Raw genomic sequence first — 18,996 nt, forward strand, 5'->3', positions numbered from 1 at the left:
GCGCACGACTACCGCGCATGCGCCCACCCTCAGACAGAGCAGCGCTTCGCACTGCGCCTGCGCGCACGGCCGGACCCGCCCCCGCCCCGCCCAGAGAGGAGAGGACACGGGTGGTTGGTTGCGGCACTGCTGCTTATTATGGCGGCCCGGCACGGTCGCCTCAGCTGTGGTGGAAGCTGTGAGTCCGGCTCCGGGCAGGGGTTAGTTCAACACCCGCTTCCTCGCGGCTCTCTGCCGTTCTACGGCAGCGCACGTTCATTTCTTCTGGAGAAATTTCATCTTACTTCCTAGAGGGAAAAAAACAAAACAAAACAACACGGTCAGGATTTGGAGACACATCAGGGTCGGCTGGCCAAGGAGCTTCTGAGGGCAGAAACTCACGCAGGAGGAGTTCTGTCTTGTGCTGCAGGTATTTCCAAGCCCAAAATTACCAAGTATGGACAACTCTGGGATTAGACCACTTCCACACATTTTATCCAAAACCAAAACTTTTATTTAAAATAAATACCTTACAGTCATATCATGAAATGGCCTGGGTTGAAAAGGACCACAATGCTCATCCAGTTCCAACCCCCCTCGCCAACCAGCAGCCCAGGCTGCTCAGAGCCACATCCAGCCTGGCCTTGAATGCCTGCAGGGATGGGGCATCCACAACCTCCATGGGCAAGGCAAAGGAAAGCAGCATGTGTAGACAAGGCAAAATATTGACGGGAAATAAAATAAAAAAGCTGTCTCCTTACCAAGAGTGCGAAGGATTCTGTTCATCCCAGTCGGCTCAGTCTCTGGAATGCTCTCCAGATACTCCAAAGCACGGACCTCAAAAAGACCTACAGAGAGAAAGCAGCACAGATGGGTGAGATCCTCCACCTCAGGCATCAACATCGTGTGTGTAAGGTTGTGTGCAGGACCAAAGCCAGGAGGGAGACAAAGGCATCCTTTGCCTAATGAGATTAACTTTACTGAACAATTAGAAGGCCATAGAGCTATTACATATGCCAATGGGAAAACGTGCTGGGGCAAAAGGCTTTTTAAGAGTTAAAGATATGTGATGTGGAAGTGAGTTTGTAAAACAGGAAAGCCTCACCTTTGACAGCACTCTTACTTAGCTCTCGATCCTGTATGAACCCTGCAAACATCTGTGTCTCCATGAAAAAGTGCAGGAAATGGCGCACATTGCGTGACGTGTGGGATTTACGGAATGGTTCCCGCTGGAACACTCGCTCTCCTTTTTCTGTAACGTTCATGTGCAGGGAATAGTGACCAACAATCTCCACAAAGAAGTGCACAAAAGCTTCAGAGACCAGGGAATTAAGAGGCATGTCACCTGTGAAGAAGATAGCAGAGGAGAAATGTCCCTATAATGTGAGTCACTTTGGACATTCCTCTTCTAAAAGAAGAGCCCCAGATGCTTTTTTGGCTGGCTTTCTCAGACTATGAAATTTCATATAGGTGTTCAATACCAAAGGAGACTTGACTCAAGTATTTAAGACTCCTCTCCCATGACAACTTTCTGCTGAGACAGGTTCCATTTTGAAGCTTTTCCAGCAGTGAAAGCATTCATAATTTCTTTCCACCCAATAAAAAACTAATAAGCAGTAAGTTCATTATAGTCTAATTCTTTTAAAGAGTGAGGCAAATCACAAAACACAAACCTAGTGGAAAACTTTCTTACGCTGATGACTATGGAATCACAATTTGTCAATGCCATTCTCTCAAGCAACTCAATACTTTTTTAAAATTCTCAGATTAATTTATCTGAAAGATTCTGTATCAAGAACAGCAACTTTGAAAATGACGTCAAATTATCCTCTGAAGTACAGAGAATCTACTCTATTTTCCATTTAAGAAAAACTTGCTCTCTACCACTTCAGGAAAATCACAGAGAACTCAAAGTATGGGAACTGATACACTTGGCCTAAGTAACACCAGAGTTCTCCACACACTGATTGTGAAAAGAGGAGCAATTATAAGGACAGTAGATTTCTAATACATTCACATGAAAGATGTTCTCAATAAGATCACAGGAAAATAGCTTTATAAAATGTTACTCTGTAAAGTTTATTTCCATTTGCACACTTCTGTGGCAACAACTTGGCAACTGAAGAGGTGTGCCGACTTTTCTATAGACATACCTTGTGTACAGTTCTGCTCATGTGACAAGATTTCATTTCGCTCCTCCAAAATTTGGACAAGTGCAGCCTGGAGTTTATGAGGCAGGATTTCTTCTTCATCTGATACCTAAACAGAAAAGTGACCATGAAAAGCTTTTTGTGTTACATCTATTCAACAGAAACTTCTCTGATGAGAAATACTCTTAACATGCCTAGAACAATTAGAGGGAAGTTACTCTAATGTGTTGCATCCTGGTGGAAACAATATATTTGTTTTGTTGCCACAGAAATGAAAAACACTTGCCCAATGCCATCTCTGTACAACTACAATCAGTGCATACACTAACACAAAACAACGTATACCAAATCCACTACACAGACTCAGGCTTATCAGAGCAGTGATAAAACACACTAGAACAACAATAGTCTGTTGAGAAAATATGACGAATGTGTCTTAACATTTTAGTGAGAAAACCATCCTTTAATGCCTTCCTCCACTTGCAGGCTGCAGTGCAAAATCAAACAGCAAGGCAAGGGAAAAGAGATGCAAATATCCTCCTGAACTACTAACACTCCACTAAGTTCATAGTGACTTGTCTGGTGGTATAGAAGGCGTTTTCAGCACATTTAGTAAAGTTTGGGGCCAGCAGAGAATTACAAGTGAACTGTGACAATTTGTCTCAGACTATCACTCCTGGGAAAACAAACAAACAAACACACCCTAACTAGATGAGAGAGGAGAAAATCGTGTAGAGAATGAGTCCAGAAAGACAGCCAGAATGCAATGAAGAATCCTAGTGATCCACTTCACATGCTGAACCAAGAACCTCTTTTTAAATCCAGCTCAGCAGCATGCCTGGCTTCACAGTGTTCTGTGCTGTTGCTCCTGCAGCCTCAGCCTTTCAACAAGTCTGTTCCCTTCTCCAGTGATAAAAAAAAGAATGCAAGATATTTCTTCAGCAACTGTAGTCTACAGATGAAAACAAGACTTAACTGATTTCTTGCTTACATTTGTGGATCCTATTCTTGGCATATAACACCACCAAGAGTAACTAGTGCTGTAATTTCCACTCTTTCACTCACCTCTTGCAAAAACTTGTCAGCACAAAGATCAACAATCAGAACCTAGGGAAAGACAGACAAAAAATATTAGCTCTTATAACTATGTACGTTGCCATGCAGAAGGAAAAAATAATAACTTGTTTTTAATATATAACTTTTCTTTTGTCCCCACTGTTAGGGGATGTCACACACAAGTTTTGCATGACTTCAGCCTGTCTATAAGAACAGTCAATATTATTAATCTTTGATAGCAAAGGAATGTGCTGGCATGTATCTTGCAAGTTAAAAACTGCCTCAGAAAGGTTTAAGATTTTACATTAAGACAGAATCCACAGAGATTCTTTCAAAGAAGTCAGCCTAATTCCACTGCAATTGTCCCTCCACAGTGTTTTGCCCAGTTCTCACCTCTTCTACAGGCAGGTCTTGGAGCTGTGGTAATGAGCAGGAGAGAATGCCAATTAAGAATGGAGTCGGAGAGCACACAATATCAATCATAGAAGTTGGTAGCACTGGTATGTACGTGTGTTGCCAAGTGAAGGGATAAAGTATTGCAACTGCAGCATGGCCACATTTAGACAGGGTGCTAAAAAGTAAGGGAAGCACAGAGTGGATTGTCAGTGTCTCTTTCAGTGTTCTGCTACAGACATAGGTTAGAAATGCTCTGAGGAAATGTAATTTACGTATGTTGCTTGAGCATCAGAAGAACCCCCATGCAACCACTTATGAAGTCAGTTATGGGGAGCTAGGAATAGCATCAGCCCAGACTAAAGAGGTAAAGGAAACATTCCCTTGTCTCCTCTTAGGTAAGCAGCACACTCCAAATGTTAAGCATGCAAAAGTTTTGTGGAGAGTCTGCCGAAAGCTTTTAAATCTAATTATTTACAGAAAGTTAGACAAGCTTACACGTGAAACAGGCCCAAATACAAGAGAAAAAGCAACATGCCTCAGAAAGAACTGGTCACTCAGACTCATTTTTTACCTTAAATTGTCAGCAACAAAGATCACTCTCCTTTCCAGCAGGAGAGACGCAAAGACCCGTATCATGTGAGAGACACTTAGGCACCTGAACAGGCATTCGAAATCAACATGTTCAAGTCGAGAATCCGACGGACGGCAGAGTTTCATAACCTGGGAACAGCAGAGATGTAGAGTGCTGGATGGAACAGCCAGATCACAGCATTAGGCTGGATGAGGGAGGACCTGACTGGAAAGCAGAAGTGTTGGATCCTCACAGGTTGAACCCACATCACCTGGACGGCCAGTTCAGAGCATCTCAAAGGACTCTCAACCAGCTCTTCCTTTAAAAAAAGCAACGAATCACTTCTATTGTGCAGTTCAACAGGAAGCTGGTTTCTCCGACAACCTCTAGTCAGTCTGGAAATTACCATCAGATCAATGATTTACAGACAGCATCACTCTACAGTGCAGTTTGCAAAACGCCACTGTGCCCCACAGACACCAGTCAACACAGGAAAACCAGTCCAGAATTGAGTTACCTCATTTCCTGCTCCTGGCAGGAAGCTCTTCACAGTAATAGTGCGTCCAGGAGCAGGGAAAGGTGCCTCCATTACGCTACGCATAAATGGGTGGACGAGGGCTGGGGACATCTCTCGCCTTTTCTCCACTTCATCTAAAATCTACAAATTAATCAGACTTTGATTCACTAAATGCTGCTTAGCCCAGAGAAATACAAACCTATGTTATGTCCCATTCCATAGCTACTCATGAGGGGTCCAACACAGACTCACAGCCCTCCTTCCTCCTTGCCCTGGGATTCTTGTGTAAGCTTCTCTCAAATGTCTGAACAAGCAAATGATAATATGTAACTGTAAGTACAACTTTCCATTCTCAATTCCATAGTCCTACTAAAAGGAAATCTCTTATATGTTGTAATCAGATACTCTAGTTAGAGGAGGAAGAAGGGCAGCATCTCATCCAAATCATCTTTCTGAAACACTGTTCTAGTAACTCACAGGTCCAATTATTAGAAATCAGCCATCATCACAAATTCGCCCCTGTATTCTTCTGCAGTAGCTGCTCTGTATCTGCAAGAGCCTTCTCTAGTGTTTAGTTCCTTATCTATTCTCCTTACTGTGCTAGGAGAAACAAGCTGAGATCTTTCCCTCATTACCCTCTTCCCCACAAAGTAAATGATTTTTCATTTCCAAGTCATGAAAGAAGAGGATGAAGGGACACTATCAATATTAACAAGTATTAGGAGCCACTTCCTGACAATAATTTGCCGAATTTTCTGTATACCAGCTGACAAGTCCCAGCCCTAATATAATTATGTGCCCTGTCAAAGTACAAAATTGGCAAGGAAGCACTACACTGATGGACTACAACTGCTAAGAAAATTCTAGACTGGAGAAAAGCATCCAGTTACTTCTTGGTGCTTGCTGGTTGTCAGACTCATATCACGGATGAATAGGGTTTCCCATCTCACCTTGGAGAAGAGGTTGAAGCAGCCCAGGCGGCTGACGATGCAGTACACCTCAGGAAGGCGCTTCCCTTTCCCTTCTGGCTGAAAAGCAACAGGACCAGTTACGCTGAGAGCATGGATATAATAAACAAACTAACACACACCGTGTAGCTGATTCACAGTATTCCTTCTGCTGTTCCCTCTACACTTTTGCCTCGTGGGACTCCTGAGGAATTACCAGCTCCAGGAGCTTTCACACCCAGAATTCACTTTGCTGTATTGCTGGGCATTGTCATGCTCCTTCCCTTATGCAATTAAATGACTGGTAACCTCAGCAGCAGCCCAGGAGCTGCGTAAGCACAGGGGAAATTACTGCTGATTCATATTTTGCATTTGATTGTGCATTTAACAGTGCGTTCTTTACGCTCCACCCAATACACAGATGCTTACCAGGAGCTTCTTGCAGTATCCAAACCAGCGGCTGCCATCCTCACCCGTCAACACAAAAGAAAATGTTTCACTGGGAAACCAAAGAAGAGTCAAGAGTTAAATTCACCATACAGTTCAGACAAGAATGACAAAGTAAAATGTGCTCCACACAGACTATAAGGTATCCTTCTGATCATGCCAAAGACCCCCTCTGTTATGAGTAGCCAAACAAAAAACTCATAATAAAGATGATCAGACAGATGCAGTACCGCTGAGCCCACCTCCATATCTCACCTTCCCCCTTCACAGGGCTTAGAGATTCAGCCTTTCCCATTTTTCCTTGCTTTGGCTGCAGTTCCTCAGGTCCAGGAAACTTCTACATATCTAAGACTTCAGACCCACCTCAGACCCATCTGTACACAGCAAGTCTTTACCTCTTAAGGTCTGATGCAGGAAACCAGTCTTTGGGATCTGGAAAGCAGAATTTGGGAATGACCTTTAGCCTCTCTTCAGTATCCTTTGACTGTTTGAAGCGGTGTTCAGGCTGGAGAGGTAACATACATTTAAAATAACTGAAGTGTGGTGCACAGCTGCAGTATTTAAAATAAAGGGAGACAGTATCTTCTTGATTATTCCAAGAGCTGAACCACCCGATAGTCAATCTACAAGCATGGGAAAAGCATTCTCACTAAAACAGATTCCCAGTTCCCTCTTGTAACTTAGCTGCTGATTGGACCTTTTTAAAATTACTCAGCTGGCTGTTATGAACTGAGTAAGATTCAGAGCCATGGTCATATTCACAGGAGAATGAAGCACCCAAATAACCGTTGTGCCATTAGGCAGCTTGTCTCCCTTCTACTCCTAGGAGATCTCAATTCTTAGAAGTGCCCCAAAGAGGCAAAAGGGAGGTTTTCAAATAATAGAGATTTCATTTAAGTATGAAACATCCCTGAGAAGAGTAGAGTTCATTTCATACAGCTGATATTTTAAGGACTGTATTTTCAGTCAGCACATATATTCAATTCTATCCATTAATTAAAACCTTGCACTCTTTCTGGCTATAGTCCCTTATTAATTTTGTGAATCCAAAACATGCACATGTCAAAGACAATGAAGTTATTTGCACACAAATCCTTACGCTGCTGGACAATAACCTCCTTTAATGAGCTTAGGATAATACTCGTAATAATCACTGGATTACTTCTGATAGCACAGATAGAATTCTTAGAAATAAACAGCTGCTGCGTTTTGTATGAATGTTTCCATGCAGATCTTACCTTGCTGGGAAACTGCTGTATGATTTGTGGTGTGTATTTTATCTCAGATGCCCTCTTCTGTAGTGACACTACCACAAACAGCTCAAAAAGCTGCTGCTCCTGGAGCTCTATTAAATCTCTCTCCAATGTTTGGTAGTGTGGATTTCTCTTGGAGGCTGACTGCACCAGTAGCAGGCCCCTGTGTCGACCTGAAGAAAGGAATAAATGCCAAACCAGCCTGTGACTTTTACTGCCAGAAACCTATTAGTTACAGAACAGGAACTGTCATCACCTTCATTAAGGAGAAAAGGGGTTGGTGCATCTGACTAATGTCACAGAACTGCTGCATGCTATGGGCTTTGGACTCCTGGGTCCATTTGTCAAGTTCAGAGCAGTTCCAGATAAAGGAACAATTGCCTTGCAGCAACTCTGCAAATCTATTTTGTTTGATAACTAATGTTCTCCTGCCATGTCTTCCATACATCCCAGAGCAACACTGCTCGTTGCTAGCAGATTGTTGGCTTTAAACCTGAAGGACTCAGGAGAAGTGGGTGAAATTTGTCACTGCAACAGCTCCCCGCCTTGGCCACACTAACTCTCAGATGTACCCTTTCTCTGTCTTGGCAGAAGCCACAACTTGTCAGCATGGCCATCCTACTAGAATCTTGGCCAAACGTGTTGTGCTGTGGGGATAGAACCAACCCCTGTGATTCACTCACTTTTTGGCTGGTTTTCCGTATCACTTTCATTTCCACTGGTTTCACCTGAAACACACACAGTTTTCACTTATTAGCCATGCAGAAGGAAGATGGGCAACACCCTAGCCTGGGAAGAAGAGAGGACTTTAGACTCATCAGATCAACATCACTCAGGTCTGCTCATCTATCCTGCTCAAGGCACCAGCAAAGAACAACCACTACTGGCAAATGTGCTACAACAGTAAATTCCAGGAAGTAGAGCTGATTAAGATCCCTGTTTCCAGGATGCAGACCAGAGGCAAAGAGCAACCAAGTGGTTATTTGAAGCTGCTGTAAAAGTTAACAGAATATACTATAAATTGCTGGACAGAATATACTATAAATCATACCACTGCTTGTAGTTTTTAAGTACACGAGAATCTCATTGTAGAGGCACAGAAATGTGGAGCAGTCAGAGAGAGTTCTAGTGCCAAGTGGTTTTGTGTAGAATTTTTGGTTTTGTTCTGTTTCTTTGAAAAAGCCCTTTGAATCATTACTCCAGCTCTTCAGGTTCAGACTACAGGGGAATCTTCCACCTGTACCAGTGTTAAATGTGTGTAAGTCAAGTGTTCCCAGTTCTACTGGTGCTGAAAGTCCAACAATTCCAGTTGCAAGACATGGGCTCAGCACTGTTAAGTCAGCCCAGAATGAGCTGCAGGAAGTCTGCTAAGAGTACCCCAGCACATACAGAAATTGTGCCATTCAACAATTCTGTATCAAAGAGAATCGTGCTGGAGAGCTCTGTACCTTTTGTTGGAAGCACTTCCTTCCCAGCAGGACTGAGCAACTTCACCCTCTTCTTCCCACGCTTAGAAACAAAGATCTCCTGTATTTTTAGTACCATCTGAAATCCAAAGCAGAACCAGACATAAGTAAGGGGGTCCAGAAAAGGGTCCACGTGCCAACAGGACTAGAGCCTAAAATCTGTCATCTAGGACCACAATATTTGGGAAAAGTTGCCGAATCCCTGCCAGGGACCCTGGCTCAGAGACTGCTTGCTAGAATACTTTTAGCACAGTTAATTGAGTAATAAATGGACATAGTTTCTGCTGCAGGAGAGAGCTTACCAGCATACAGCCTGAAGTTGACACTAAACCATGCATACATTCTGGAAGTTATATTTTGCTTACAAAATAGACAGCAGAAGTAGCAAACTGGCTGGCATCAGATCTCAGTCTTCTATTGCAAAGGCCCTTGCAAGAATATCTTATAAACCCTCCACCACGAAGGACTCTGAACTCCACAAGCTCTTAAGTACCCAGATTCTTTCGAAGCCCAGTGAGAAGTAGAACTCCCCCAGTGTAGTTCACTTTTTATGCTTAGTTTTGGTGGTTTCTGTTGTTGTTGTTAACTGTCAAATAGCTAGAGTAAGTTCTCCAAAACACAGGTTGAGCACAGAGCAAGGCTGCACTAAGTCCTTGTCCCAGGGCAAATCGCCAAAATTAACAGATTAAGTACTTTCATTTTGCACAGGTAATAAAAGACAGTGGAACTGAATAACGGGTCGATGCTGCAGGCAAACCACAGACTTAGTCTGCTGGAAGAAAAACTTCGGAAAACCACACAGTTCAAAGCAGACTACAGACACAGAAGAAGCGTCAGCATTTGCCACTCCGCGTCAGCACTGCTAACCTTCACTTCACTGGTCACAAAGGCCTTAAAACCAAAATCATAAAGCTTTCTGTTACTCCTGTCACAGGCCTCTCTGCACTCTCACCCTCATCTGCCAGGTATACAGTGCTGCAGGCAGCTCCTTGATTCTGCATGTCAGAGACTGCTATCACTTCATTGTGAAGGATTTACTTTAAATGCAAACAGCAGATCAAGTTCATTCTTGTCTCCAGTTATGAATTCATTAAATGCTCCTACTGGATGTAGCAGGGTGTGCCCAGCCATTTGTCACCACAAAAACTGCATAAAAAGGAAGATACTCAGAAAGAGAACCTGTTTTTCAGCTCAAGCCTTTATCCCCAGTTCAGCAAACTATAATTAGCTCTTCTCCTTTTCAGATGTCCTCATACATGTTGTCTCCTGGTGTTCTGCTTTAGACTAACATGTCGGCCTAAAAATGAGGCTGAAAGGAAGAAAACAGCCCTCAGGAGATAGTGCTTCCCTTGCAAAATCTGCCTTCTTTTCCCTCTACCATCCAGCATTATTGAGAAGTTTTCAATTTCTGTTCTCGTTTTTGTACAGTTGAGTCACCAGTGGAAGATACTGGGTGTGTTTAAGGCTTCTTATGTGTTTCTTGAGCAATAACGTTTTTTCTTCTTAGACTAAAATCCTTTTCTCAATCTCTTGAGTAATCTTGGCTCAATTCCCTAGGAGCAGTGTGCTTCCTGCATGAAAATTATTACCAGATTTTTGGAGTAGGTTTGCTTTAGGGAACGCTAGACTTTCCTCCTCCAAAAGAAAGATATCCTCCATCACAGCATTTTTATAATCTTTCCAGTAACAACAATTTTCCAAGCCTGTAGTTTGTTTAAAAAAAAAAAGCACATTCAAACGTTCCTTGTTATTCCAAAACACTTAACGTGTGAAAAGCATTTTTCCAATTACACCTCACAGTCCTCTGCAAATTGTTCAAATTGAGCACATGTTCTGAAGAAATAACGAGCTGCAGAAGTTAATGATTTTATCATGGCAAAAGCAAGTTGTTGTCACTACTACAACTGGAATTGGAGTCCTGCACACCATGTGCCACACATGCAGCGCACACTGGTAGCTGCAGCTGTCCTTCCATAGCACATGCTTCAAAGTGTTAACTAATACCAGTATTTAGAAAGTTTCCAAGCATGTCAAATGAGAATCAGAATGAATCCTGTAGTGCAAAACTGAATTGCAGGCCTCTCTCGCTAATCAGAAGTGTATCAGTATTTTGCACACAGGCAGAAAGGAACAACCAGAAGCAGCAGAGAGGAGAACTGCAGGAAGGCTCTGTGAAATGGGCTTATCCCAGTGAGGTGCTGTTCACCTTTAGAATACGGAAACAGCTGCACGAGCGTGTTCCCAAAGTCAAGAACTACAAGCCAGAATGTCAAGTAAGCAAGTGCCCAGCCTTCTCACAGCCCCATGCTGTCAGCCACCTAACAGCTCAGTCCCCGCAGTGAGAGCACAGGGCTCAGCCTAAGAAGTTCCCAGGAGAAACATATGCACAAACAGAATAGTACAGGGCTGACCTTTCAGCTTACAAAGAGCTTCCTCGCCTTCCTGCTTTGCATTCAGCATAAAACATCATCATACTTCGTGGAACAAGGCTTCGCTGACAAAGCACTAGGAACAGCTGGTATCCACAGATAGAACTGCTATCCATTTGACCTATTACCCCATTTGCAGATTATTCATCAACAAAACTACTACTGGCCCACCCAGAACTGGCTCTCTCTTCTTCAATTTCCCAATACTTGCCCTACTCCTCGGAGGGAAATGGTTCAAGAGAATCATTTGTCCACACACAGAGCAGTGCTAAGCAACATTTACCTGCCAGACACATGAAGCGCTTAGAGACGCTGGACAAAGAAGCAAGGATTTGAAATACCATGCAAGAAGATATGTTTCATGCTTAAATCTCACCCAGGGCAAGTTTTTTCTCCTGCTAGTAGCCTCTACTGCTCGGAACAGCTTCCAGTCAGTCAGTGTCACAGGCAAGGTCGTGTCCTTCACAATTTTCCCTTGCAAACTTGTCAGGGAAGGCTTTAGCTCAAAAGTTTTGCGACTGAGGAAGGAAGGTTTTGGAGGAAGCTAGAAAATAGAATCAAAAGGGATGGCTAAACATGGGATAAAGCTTTGGTCCAAGTTCAGAGGTAAAAAAGTCAGATTATGATTGATAAATTTCCTGCAACTTCCTGCTCTCCAAAGCTTTCTCTCCCACCCCCATCCTGTACATTCAGTATCTCATCTAAGCACTCTTGATTCTATTCTTTTGTTCCTTAATAGTTTCATGAACTGTCACTGCCATGGCTGTTTATTACCATTTATATACATAACAAGCAATAAAAATAAAAGGAAAAACAATGACATAGCACTGATAAACTAGGGTAGAGGAAGAACACAAAACAGGGCCCTTGTAAAGATGACTCTTTGTAAACACATGACGGCTTAATCCCCTCACCCTACCTTTGGAGCTCTACTAGTGCTTTGGGAAGGTGGTAATTTCCAAACAGATGGGACCTTCCATAGGGGTAAAGGCAGCACTCTGATATCTTCATAGAGGTTCTCTTTTGCAGGACCTGGAAGAAGCATTGAATGGGGGATTTACAGAAGAAGCTAAAGTTCTGAATGCTTGAAAGGCAAATAAGCAAGGAAAGTCTGTGCAGTTGTCTGCCAAGGTTGAGCAGAGTCTGAAGAGATGCCTGCTTAAGGATGGATTAGGCTTCTACCACCTAGAGGTCCACCTAATCCATTACCATAAAACTGGCAAGCTACATGGACTCAGAAAAGTAGAACACTTCTACCACTGTGGAGAAAGTAGCTCAACTGCAAAGCAGTTAGTTTTGTCAGTACCCGCACAATCTCACTGTGGTACTCAAGCAGGGGATGCAAAGAGCTAATAAAGAAATCAGTTTAGCACAGATCAATTCTAGCAGCCTCCCATCACGTCTGAAACCAGATGCAGACAGTTATCCTGCACAGCTATTCACAAACAGATAATTATTAACACCAACAAGGAACTCAGATGGGGAAGATCATAAAAGTCACGGAGCTGGACAGGTCCTCAATGCATTCTCATCTTCATTCCTCCCTCCCCAGCAGTTTAGCTACCCCTAAACAACGTGAGTGAATCCCCAAGAAGCACAGGCACATACAGATAATGTCCTCATAGATGTTGTCTTCTGACTGTGTGTAGATGAGCCTGGGTCCTGCTGTGCCATCTGTTTCTTCTTGAAGCTTACGGGACCTGGCAGCAGACATCCAGTTGCGGAAGCCCTGAATGTCCTCAAACTCAAAGGATTTCCTAGAGGAAAACCAGCATAACATCATCTGAAGACATCATCATGTACAAAGACCACTGAGTTGTAGTATCCAGTACACACAGACATTGATCCCACTTGGGGCTATCGTGTACATGGATGCTCCACTCCGGACTCTGATTGCCAATCAAGTCCTGCTCACTTACTCTGGAAGGTTTTTAAATTTAAAAAATGGAGTTTGAGGCTCCATGGCTAAGCACACCATAAGCAGGTAAGGTAAATCCCATCCCATCCTGTCACAGCTTTTGCAGACTAAGTACTTGCAGCAGCACTCTGAATAATTGGTTTTCTACAGCACGTCAGGTACTGTTCTTGCTAAAGGAACCTTTGGGAGTTGGCGTTTTCATGTATTTGGCCTCCAACCCAAAATAATGACATAGAGGTCACAAAGGAGCTAATTCGGATTTAATCCATCATCACAAAACTTATGGGGTTTGCTGCACACCTTGCCACTGTGAAAAAAGAATTTAGGAGTCCTAGTCACATCTCCATTCATTGTGTTTACACTCATCTCTAGCATAGCTGCCCTAAACAGCTGCTAGAGGGGCACGTGACAGCCTCCAACTCTAAGACAAAAAATAAAATTCTCCAACAGAACAATCTTTCACTCAGATGAAAATTTGAACATTTAGCAGCAATACTTGCACAAGAGAAGGCTACTCTGTAATCTACAAGTTACAACTGAGAACAAGCTCTCCGTACGGTCAGCATACTGTCATTCATGTTTCAAAGTGTGGGATTGATAAATGTTTGGGGCTTTGAGCATTTAAAAGATTATCAGCAGCAAAAGCAGTGTGTACAGAATGTTAGAAAGGTGGTACTTTCAGCCAGAAATATCGCCTCCTCATCAACAGTACTGATCATCATCTCCACAAAGATATCATGGCAAGCAAGCTGTTTAAACCCATGCAGAATCTGATTTAATGGAATGAGTTTCATAGATGATAGATGAATCAACATACCTTTGGATTCTTCCTCGGATCCTTCTGCTGACTGTTCTCTTCTCAAGATTGTTAGAAAACGAAACCAGATCTCCTCCACGTTTCTTTTCCAGAGGAGCTTCCTTGGTAGCACTGGCATCGCTGCAGCTGCTGGCACAGTTTTCTGCAAGATAGCAGAAAGTCCTACGGGGCTTGGGTGGTGGGACTGCAGCCAACTTCTCCTCTTGCTCCACAGCCTCCAAGTAAGAGTTTTTCACATTCCTCTCTACCCCGCAGAACAATTCCACTCCTTTGGCTTTCCATTCTCCTGTGAAGCCACAGTTCCCCCACTTCTTCTGAAGGTCCACAGGAACTGGCAGGGCTGTGCTAGGCTCTACTTTCCTCCACAGCCCTTGCAAAGTGTAGAAGTTGCCTGGGGGCAGTGCCTCCCCTGGGTCTGGGAAACCTGCTTGCCATTTTCCATTCTCCTTGGCTTGGGGAGCACGGCTGCAGGCACAGGACTTGAGGTCACCACAGTCAGCAGTTTGCAAGCAACTCCTTGCATTTTCCCTGAAGTCCAAACCCAAGTTCTTTGGATCTTTAGACCCAGCCTTTTTGCCCTTCTCTATATCTTCAGGCTTCACTTTGGACAGAACACCGCAGCCTGGATCATATTTTACTCCAAAATCATTCAACTGCTGTTTCTCCTTGCTGGAGCATCCTTGTGTTCTCCCTTCCCACTGGGAGATCTTCTGTTTAATGTTGCGGCAGTGGCTCCGAGAGAGGGTCTGCACAGCAGAGCGGGAGAAGCTACTGTCACCTGTCTCTGTTGGGTGCATGGCAAGTGCCAACGTGCTTACAAACACCCCATCTCCAGTTTTGCCCAGTTTCACCTGTGTCTTGCATGCATCAGGCTGGCATGAGACTCCAAAGCATCCAGGGGCATCCAAGAGCCCCTGGGTCCTGCAAGAACTGCCTCCTAGTGCAACCTGAGGACAGAAAAAAAAGAGAACCATCAGCTGCACTCCAACCATACACAACAGCAGGAGTTTCCAGCTGTACTTTGGCAACTGCTGAAGAACATTCCTCCCCAAACCACACATTCAAGACTGCCTTTCTTAGCGCACCCTCCACAAACCCTGTTGCTGCTGAATATATCTGGGAGGGCTAACAAAAGGAATTAGAGGTCTCACTGGGTTAAAAAACAAATAAAACACTGCAACGGGAATAAAACGCTGCCAGGGATCCCCAAGGCCCAAACTCAAGGAAATTATTTGGTGGCACAGGAACACAGCACCATGTCCTGTCTGCAGCAGAACTCTCAGCCAGCTCCTCTGCAGCGTACTTGTACTGATGCAGGCCAAACAGGAGTGTTCTGTTTCTCTGAGGCTCTGCACTGCTCAAAGCACCTCGGACAGCCCACAGCCAACTGCTGCAGCAGCACATCTCCACTGGAGCTCTCTACACTGCAAGATGCAAGACACCATGCCAGCTCTACTGACAGACAACCACATCTACCTCTCCAGAGTCAGCAACAGCAGGATGGCTGCTGCTTCACACAGGCACATTTGCATGGCTTTGTTGACTGGAGAAGAGCTCAACAGCACAAGTGAAAACTTGTTTGATGTTCTGCGTGTCAATACTTGATCTAACTTTGCCAGCAGAGAAACTGGAGGGCAGTGGCTGGCAGTCAGAGGAATTTTTAGGAAGATAAACAACAGAAGTCAAAAAGCAGAGAAAACTGGTGAATCGGGAAAAAGAGACCTGTGTTTAGATCAGCAGAGAAGGAACACCAAGAAATAACATGATTTCTCCAGCAGAGTTCTGCAGCAAGAAAGGCAAGCGAAACTGCCACCTTACCACCAGGGAGAAGTGGGTTTGCTGCAAAGATCCAGCACCAACAAATCTGTCACACACAGCTCCAAGCCTCAGCATGCTGCTGGCCTTCCACACTTTGTACCAAAGCAGTGTTGCTTGCTGTGGCAAAAAGGTCACTGCTGCCTGTCTTCAGAGAGGACAATATAGGTTCCTGAAGACAAGTATTTTTTATCATATTGTCCCAGACAGTTGCGAATAATCCTCCCAATTATCACTGAGAGTTTTAAACTAGAAGAGGGGAGATTTAGGTTAGACGTGAGGAGGAAATTCTTAACTCAGAGGGTGGTGAGACCTGCCACAGCCTGGCCAGAGAAGTTGTAGGTGCCCCGTACCTGGAGGAGCTCCAGGACAGGCTGGATGAGGCCCTGGACACACGAGCTGGTGGAAGGGAAATGGCCCGCAATGGAGTGGGGCTTGGGGGGTTCTGGGATCCCTTGCAACTCAACCATTCTGTGGTTCTAGGATTAATGAATGGGCTAAATTTAGACTATACGAGTAAGCAACTGAGCTGAAGATATATGCTGCACCATCAGCCCTCTGTCCCCCATCAGCACTCTGCCATACCCTCAGTGCGCTCATACTGGCACCCCTCCTGACCACCTCCCTGCCCTGTCTCCAAAGCAGTGCAGGCAAGCTGCTCCTGTGCACACAGCACTGCCAACTGCAGAACAGCACAGCACAGCACACACTCCCACCCCACCAGCAGCAAGGAGCAGGCAGGGGACTAGCAAACTAATGGGGGCTGTCGATCCCATCACACGGGAGCAGGAAAAGAACAGAACAAGTCTAAGAATTACACACAACTGTTAATAAAACGGAAACCACACCTACAGTCCCACCATTCCTGATTCCTTTGCCCGGGGTACTGCTGTGCTACCACACCCCACGGTGAGACCCTAGGCCAGGCTGATCCTCTGCTGCTCACAGGCAGCTCCAGGCCTTTGCCCTCTCCTATAAATAGGGCATTGTTTCTAAAACATCCTGAGCCAGAGCAGATCCATCCTTCCTCAATCCCTGTCTGCACAGCCCTGATTAGCAGACAGCAAAGCAACTTTCCTCTTCCCTGCATCATTGGAACTATGAGAAAAACAGTGCTCTGGGCTGCTCCCGTGGACCTAAAGAACAGGCTAGCCAGTGTGCATGGGCTCCAATGGGAAAAGCCAGTCTAGAAAAGATGGGAACAGAGCCACTTTGTTCTGAGTGCAGCAGCAAAGGTCTGCCCAAGGTACGTCACTGATCTTTGCATTATCACATATGGGTAGAAACACATGACTCCTGGCTCATCTTAAGCGAAGGCAATAGAACACAAGTTCAAAGCACCTCACGCTCTCCTGCTAAGTGCTGCTCCACCAGCCACAGTGCTGAACTGCCTTCCAAAGTAACTCATCCTCCAAGGAGAAGAATGCAGCTCTTCACCCGCACAGGCTTGCCAGGCAGCTGGGTGCTATCAGCATACAGGCATTCAATCTAAACTCATTACATGAACCAGGGCCAGCAGTAAAAGCTGATATTTAGGGAAGGAAGAGGAGTCTGGAGTGGCTGACCCATGCCTGATAGCACCAGACACAGCCTGAGACAGGCCAACACGTAGCTCAGAGAGACACACAACAGGCAGAGATCACCTGAGCCAGGCAGCCAGCACTTGTACATCAGGGACCACCCCAAATTCTTTTCACAAATTAACCTGACTTTCAGTGACTGCTTCTGTCTCCGTGCCTTCTTCCAAACACCTTCACAGCAGCACCAAAACGCTTTCCAGTACTTCCACAAAAGCCAAATCTATCATCCCTATGGCATTAATACTTACAGCTGCATAGCGTAGCCAAAAATACTGAATTAATTCACTGCAAGCAACAGCCACAAGCAAAGTATGGCAGAAACTGCACGCATTTCTCCCCATAAGAGAGACAGCATGGAAGTAAGAGGGAAAAACAAGTTTATCCAAAGCAGACAAACGAGGCACATTCGCAACACATGACAGGTAGCCCTTAATCCTCTTCCAATTCTGAAAGGCAGAGAACATACTAAGCATTTTCTATACAGTTTCAAGGCAGCTCAGTTTCTTGAAAACAAAAACTGAAGGAAAGAACTGTTGCCACTACTGTTTAAGAATAAAGCTGAGATCAAGCCCACCCACAGTGGGTCTCTACAACGCCCCTCATGCTGGCAGCTAAATAGCTGAACAAAGACACCAACACAACACCTTACCTTATCCTGCTGTACAACAGGCATGAGAACAAGCAAATCAACGATCTGACAAGCCCATGCAGTTCTTGAAGCAATCTTTTGCTCCTTTTACGAGCCACGTGGTTCTAAGACACCTAAGAAATGACAGAACTCCTTGCCATTAAGCCTCCTGTGATGTAGCCCAATACAAGGCAGCTTCTGGTCTTGGCAAGGCTAGGGAAGCTGTCCTGGAAGGATGAGGGGACAGCAGGAAGGACTCCCAGAGCTTTCAGCTACTCTCATTCTGTTCAGCTCCACAACAGACCTGAACCTTTTCTGAACAAAAATGTGTCATTCAGACGGCTGAAAGACATGGGCAGTACCCAACAAGCAGATTTTATATCAAAACAAGTAATGCATCAGGAATGTGTTGTGCTTAGTCATTTCCATTTCCATCCAAAGCTACTCTGATGATTAACTCATTCAAAGCTTCTGCTTCACAGTGTGGAACAGAGTCCCCATCTGACCCCATACCTGGCAAAAGTATACGGCAAAAGGTTAAGTCTGACTTTGTGGGTCCTCCAACTTTTGTAGGGACAAGGAAGATCTGATTCTTTTTGAAGGGATGAAATTCCTCTTCCTGAGCTCCTCAGACGCACTCTGCACTTGCCTTTCCCCTGAGCAAACCAGAACCCGCAGCCACAGACACATTTTTGGGACAGCTTACCCAGGTGTCTTTCAGGGTCTGTTTCTTTGCCCACCACATCCTCCCCCAGCAGTTTTTATTCTCTGCATGCTCAGACAGCGGGCAATTCCCCGCAGGCTTGAAGGGACAGGACTAAAGCGTGATGGGGAGAAACACCGGAATCCTGGACAAACCGCTGCCGCCGCTGCAGCAAGCGCTGCCTGAGGCCCTTCCCTCACCCCCACGACCCCCGCACCCCCTCCATCCCCGCAGGACAGCACACGGGATCGCTCGGCAGCTCCTCTCCTCCACACTGTGATGTCCGCGCCCGCCCTTCGGCCGCCGGGACGGGCGGCACCGCGC

General features: G+C 44.9%; 1 protein-coding gene across 4 annotated transcripts; it reads right to left on the reverse strand.

The window, feature by feature from the left end:
* Positions 1-18,875, reverse strand: DENND2C (DENN domain containing 2C). 4 transcript variants are annotated; one of them, XM_010724373.3, is made up of 19 exons: positions 17,991-18,868; positions 13,947-14,893; positions 12,820-12,968; positions 12,131-12,243; positions 11,588-11,755; positions 8,765-8,861; positions 8,000-8,044; positions 7,302-7,489; positions 6,459-6,568; positions 6,046-6,115; positions 5,620-5,697; positions 4,670-4,810; positions 4,153-4,301; positions 3,579-3,756; positions 3,195-3,236; positions 2,133-2,238; positions 1,085-1,324; positions 741-827; positions 1-287 (listed from the first exon to the last, which is right to left on the reverse strand). In XM_010724373.3, exons 1-19 carry the CDS (start codon positions 18,012-18,014, stop codon positions 256-258), a joined length of 2,964 nt encoding a protein of 987 aa, XP_010722675.1. In that variant the 5' UTR covers positions 18,015-18,868; the 3' UTR covers positions 1-255. The 4 variants fall into 4 exon arrangements, with proteins under 4 accessions (XP_010722675.1, XP_010722676.1, XP_019478861.1 ...); XM_010724374.3 differs by having other exon boundaries at positions 13,947-14,692; positions 14,798-18,868; XM_019623316.2 differs by having other exon boundaries at positions 13,947-18,867.
* Between the last annotated feature and the right edge of the window lie 121 nt (positions 18,876-18,996).

Source organism: Meleagris gallopavo, chromosome 28 (genome assembly GCF_000146605.3).
Source record: "Meleagris gallopavo isolate NT-WF06-2002-E0010 breed Aviagen turkey brand Nicholas breeding stock chromosome 28, Turkey_5.1, whole genome shotgun sequence".
Lineage (NCBI taxonomy): Eukaryota > Metazoa > Chordata > Aves > Galliformes > Phasianidae > Meleagris > Meleagris gallopavo.

Excerpts from the sequence above, each read along its gene's own strand:
- DENND2C (XM_019623316.2), bottom strand. The coding sequence starts at position 15,007 with ATGTGTGGTTTGGGGAGGAATGTTCTTCAGCAGTTGCCAAAGTACAGC. Across the intron at positions 6,116-6,458 it reads CCTGCATCAGACCTTAAGAG|TGAAACATTTTCTTTTGTGT; the intron begins GTAAAGACTTGC and ends TTGGTTTCCCAG. Across the intron at positions 4,302-4,669 it reads TGCCAGGAGCAGGAAATGAG|GTTATGAAACTCTGCCGTCC; the intron begins GTAACTCAATTC and ends TGCTGTTCCCAG.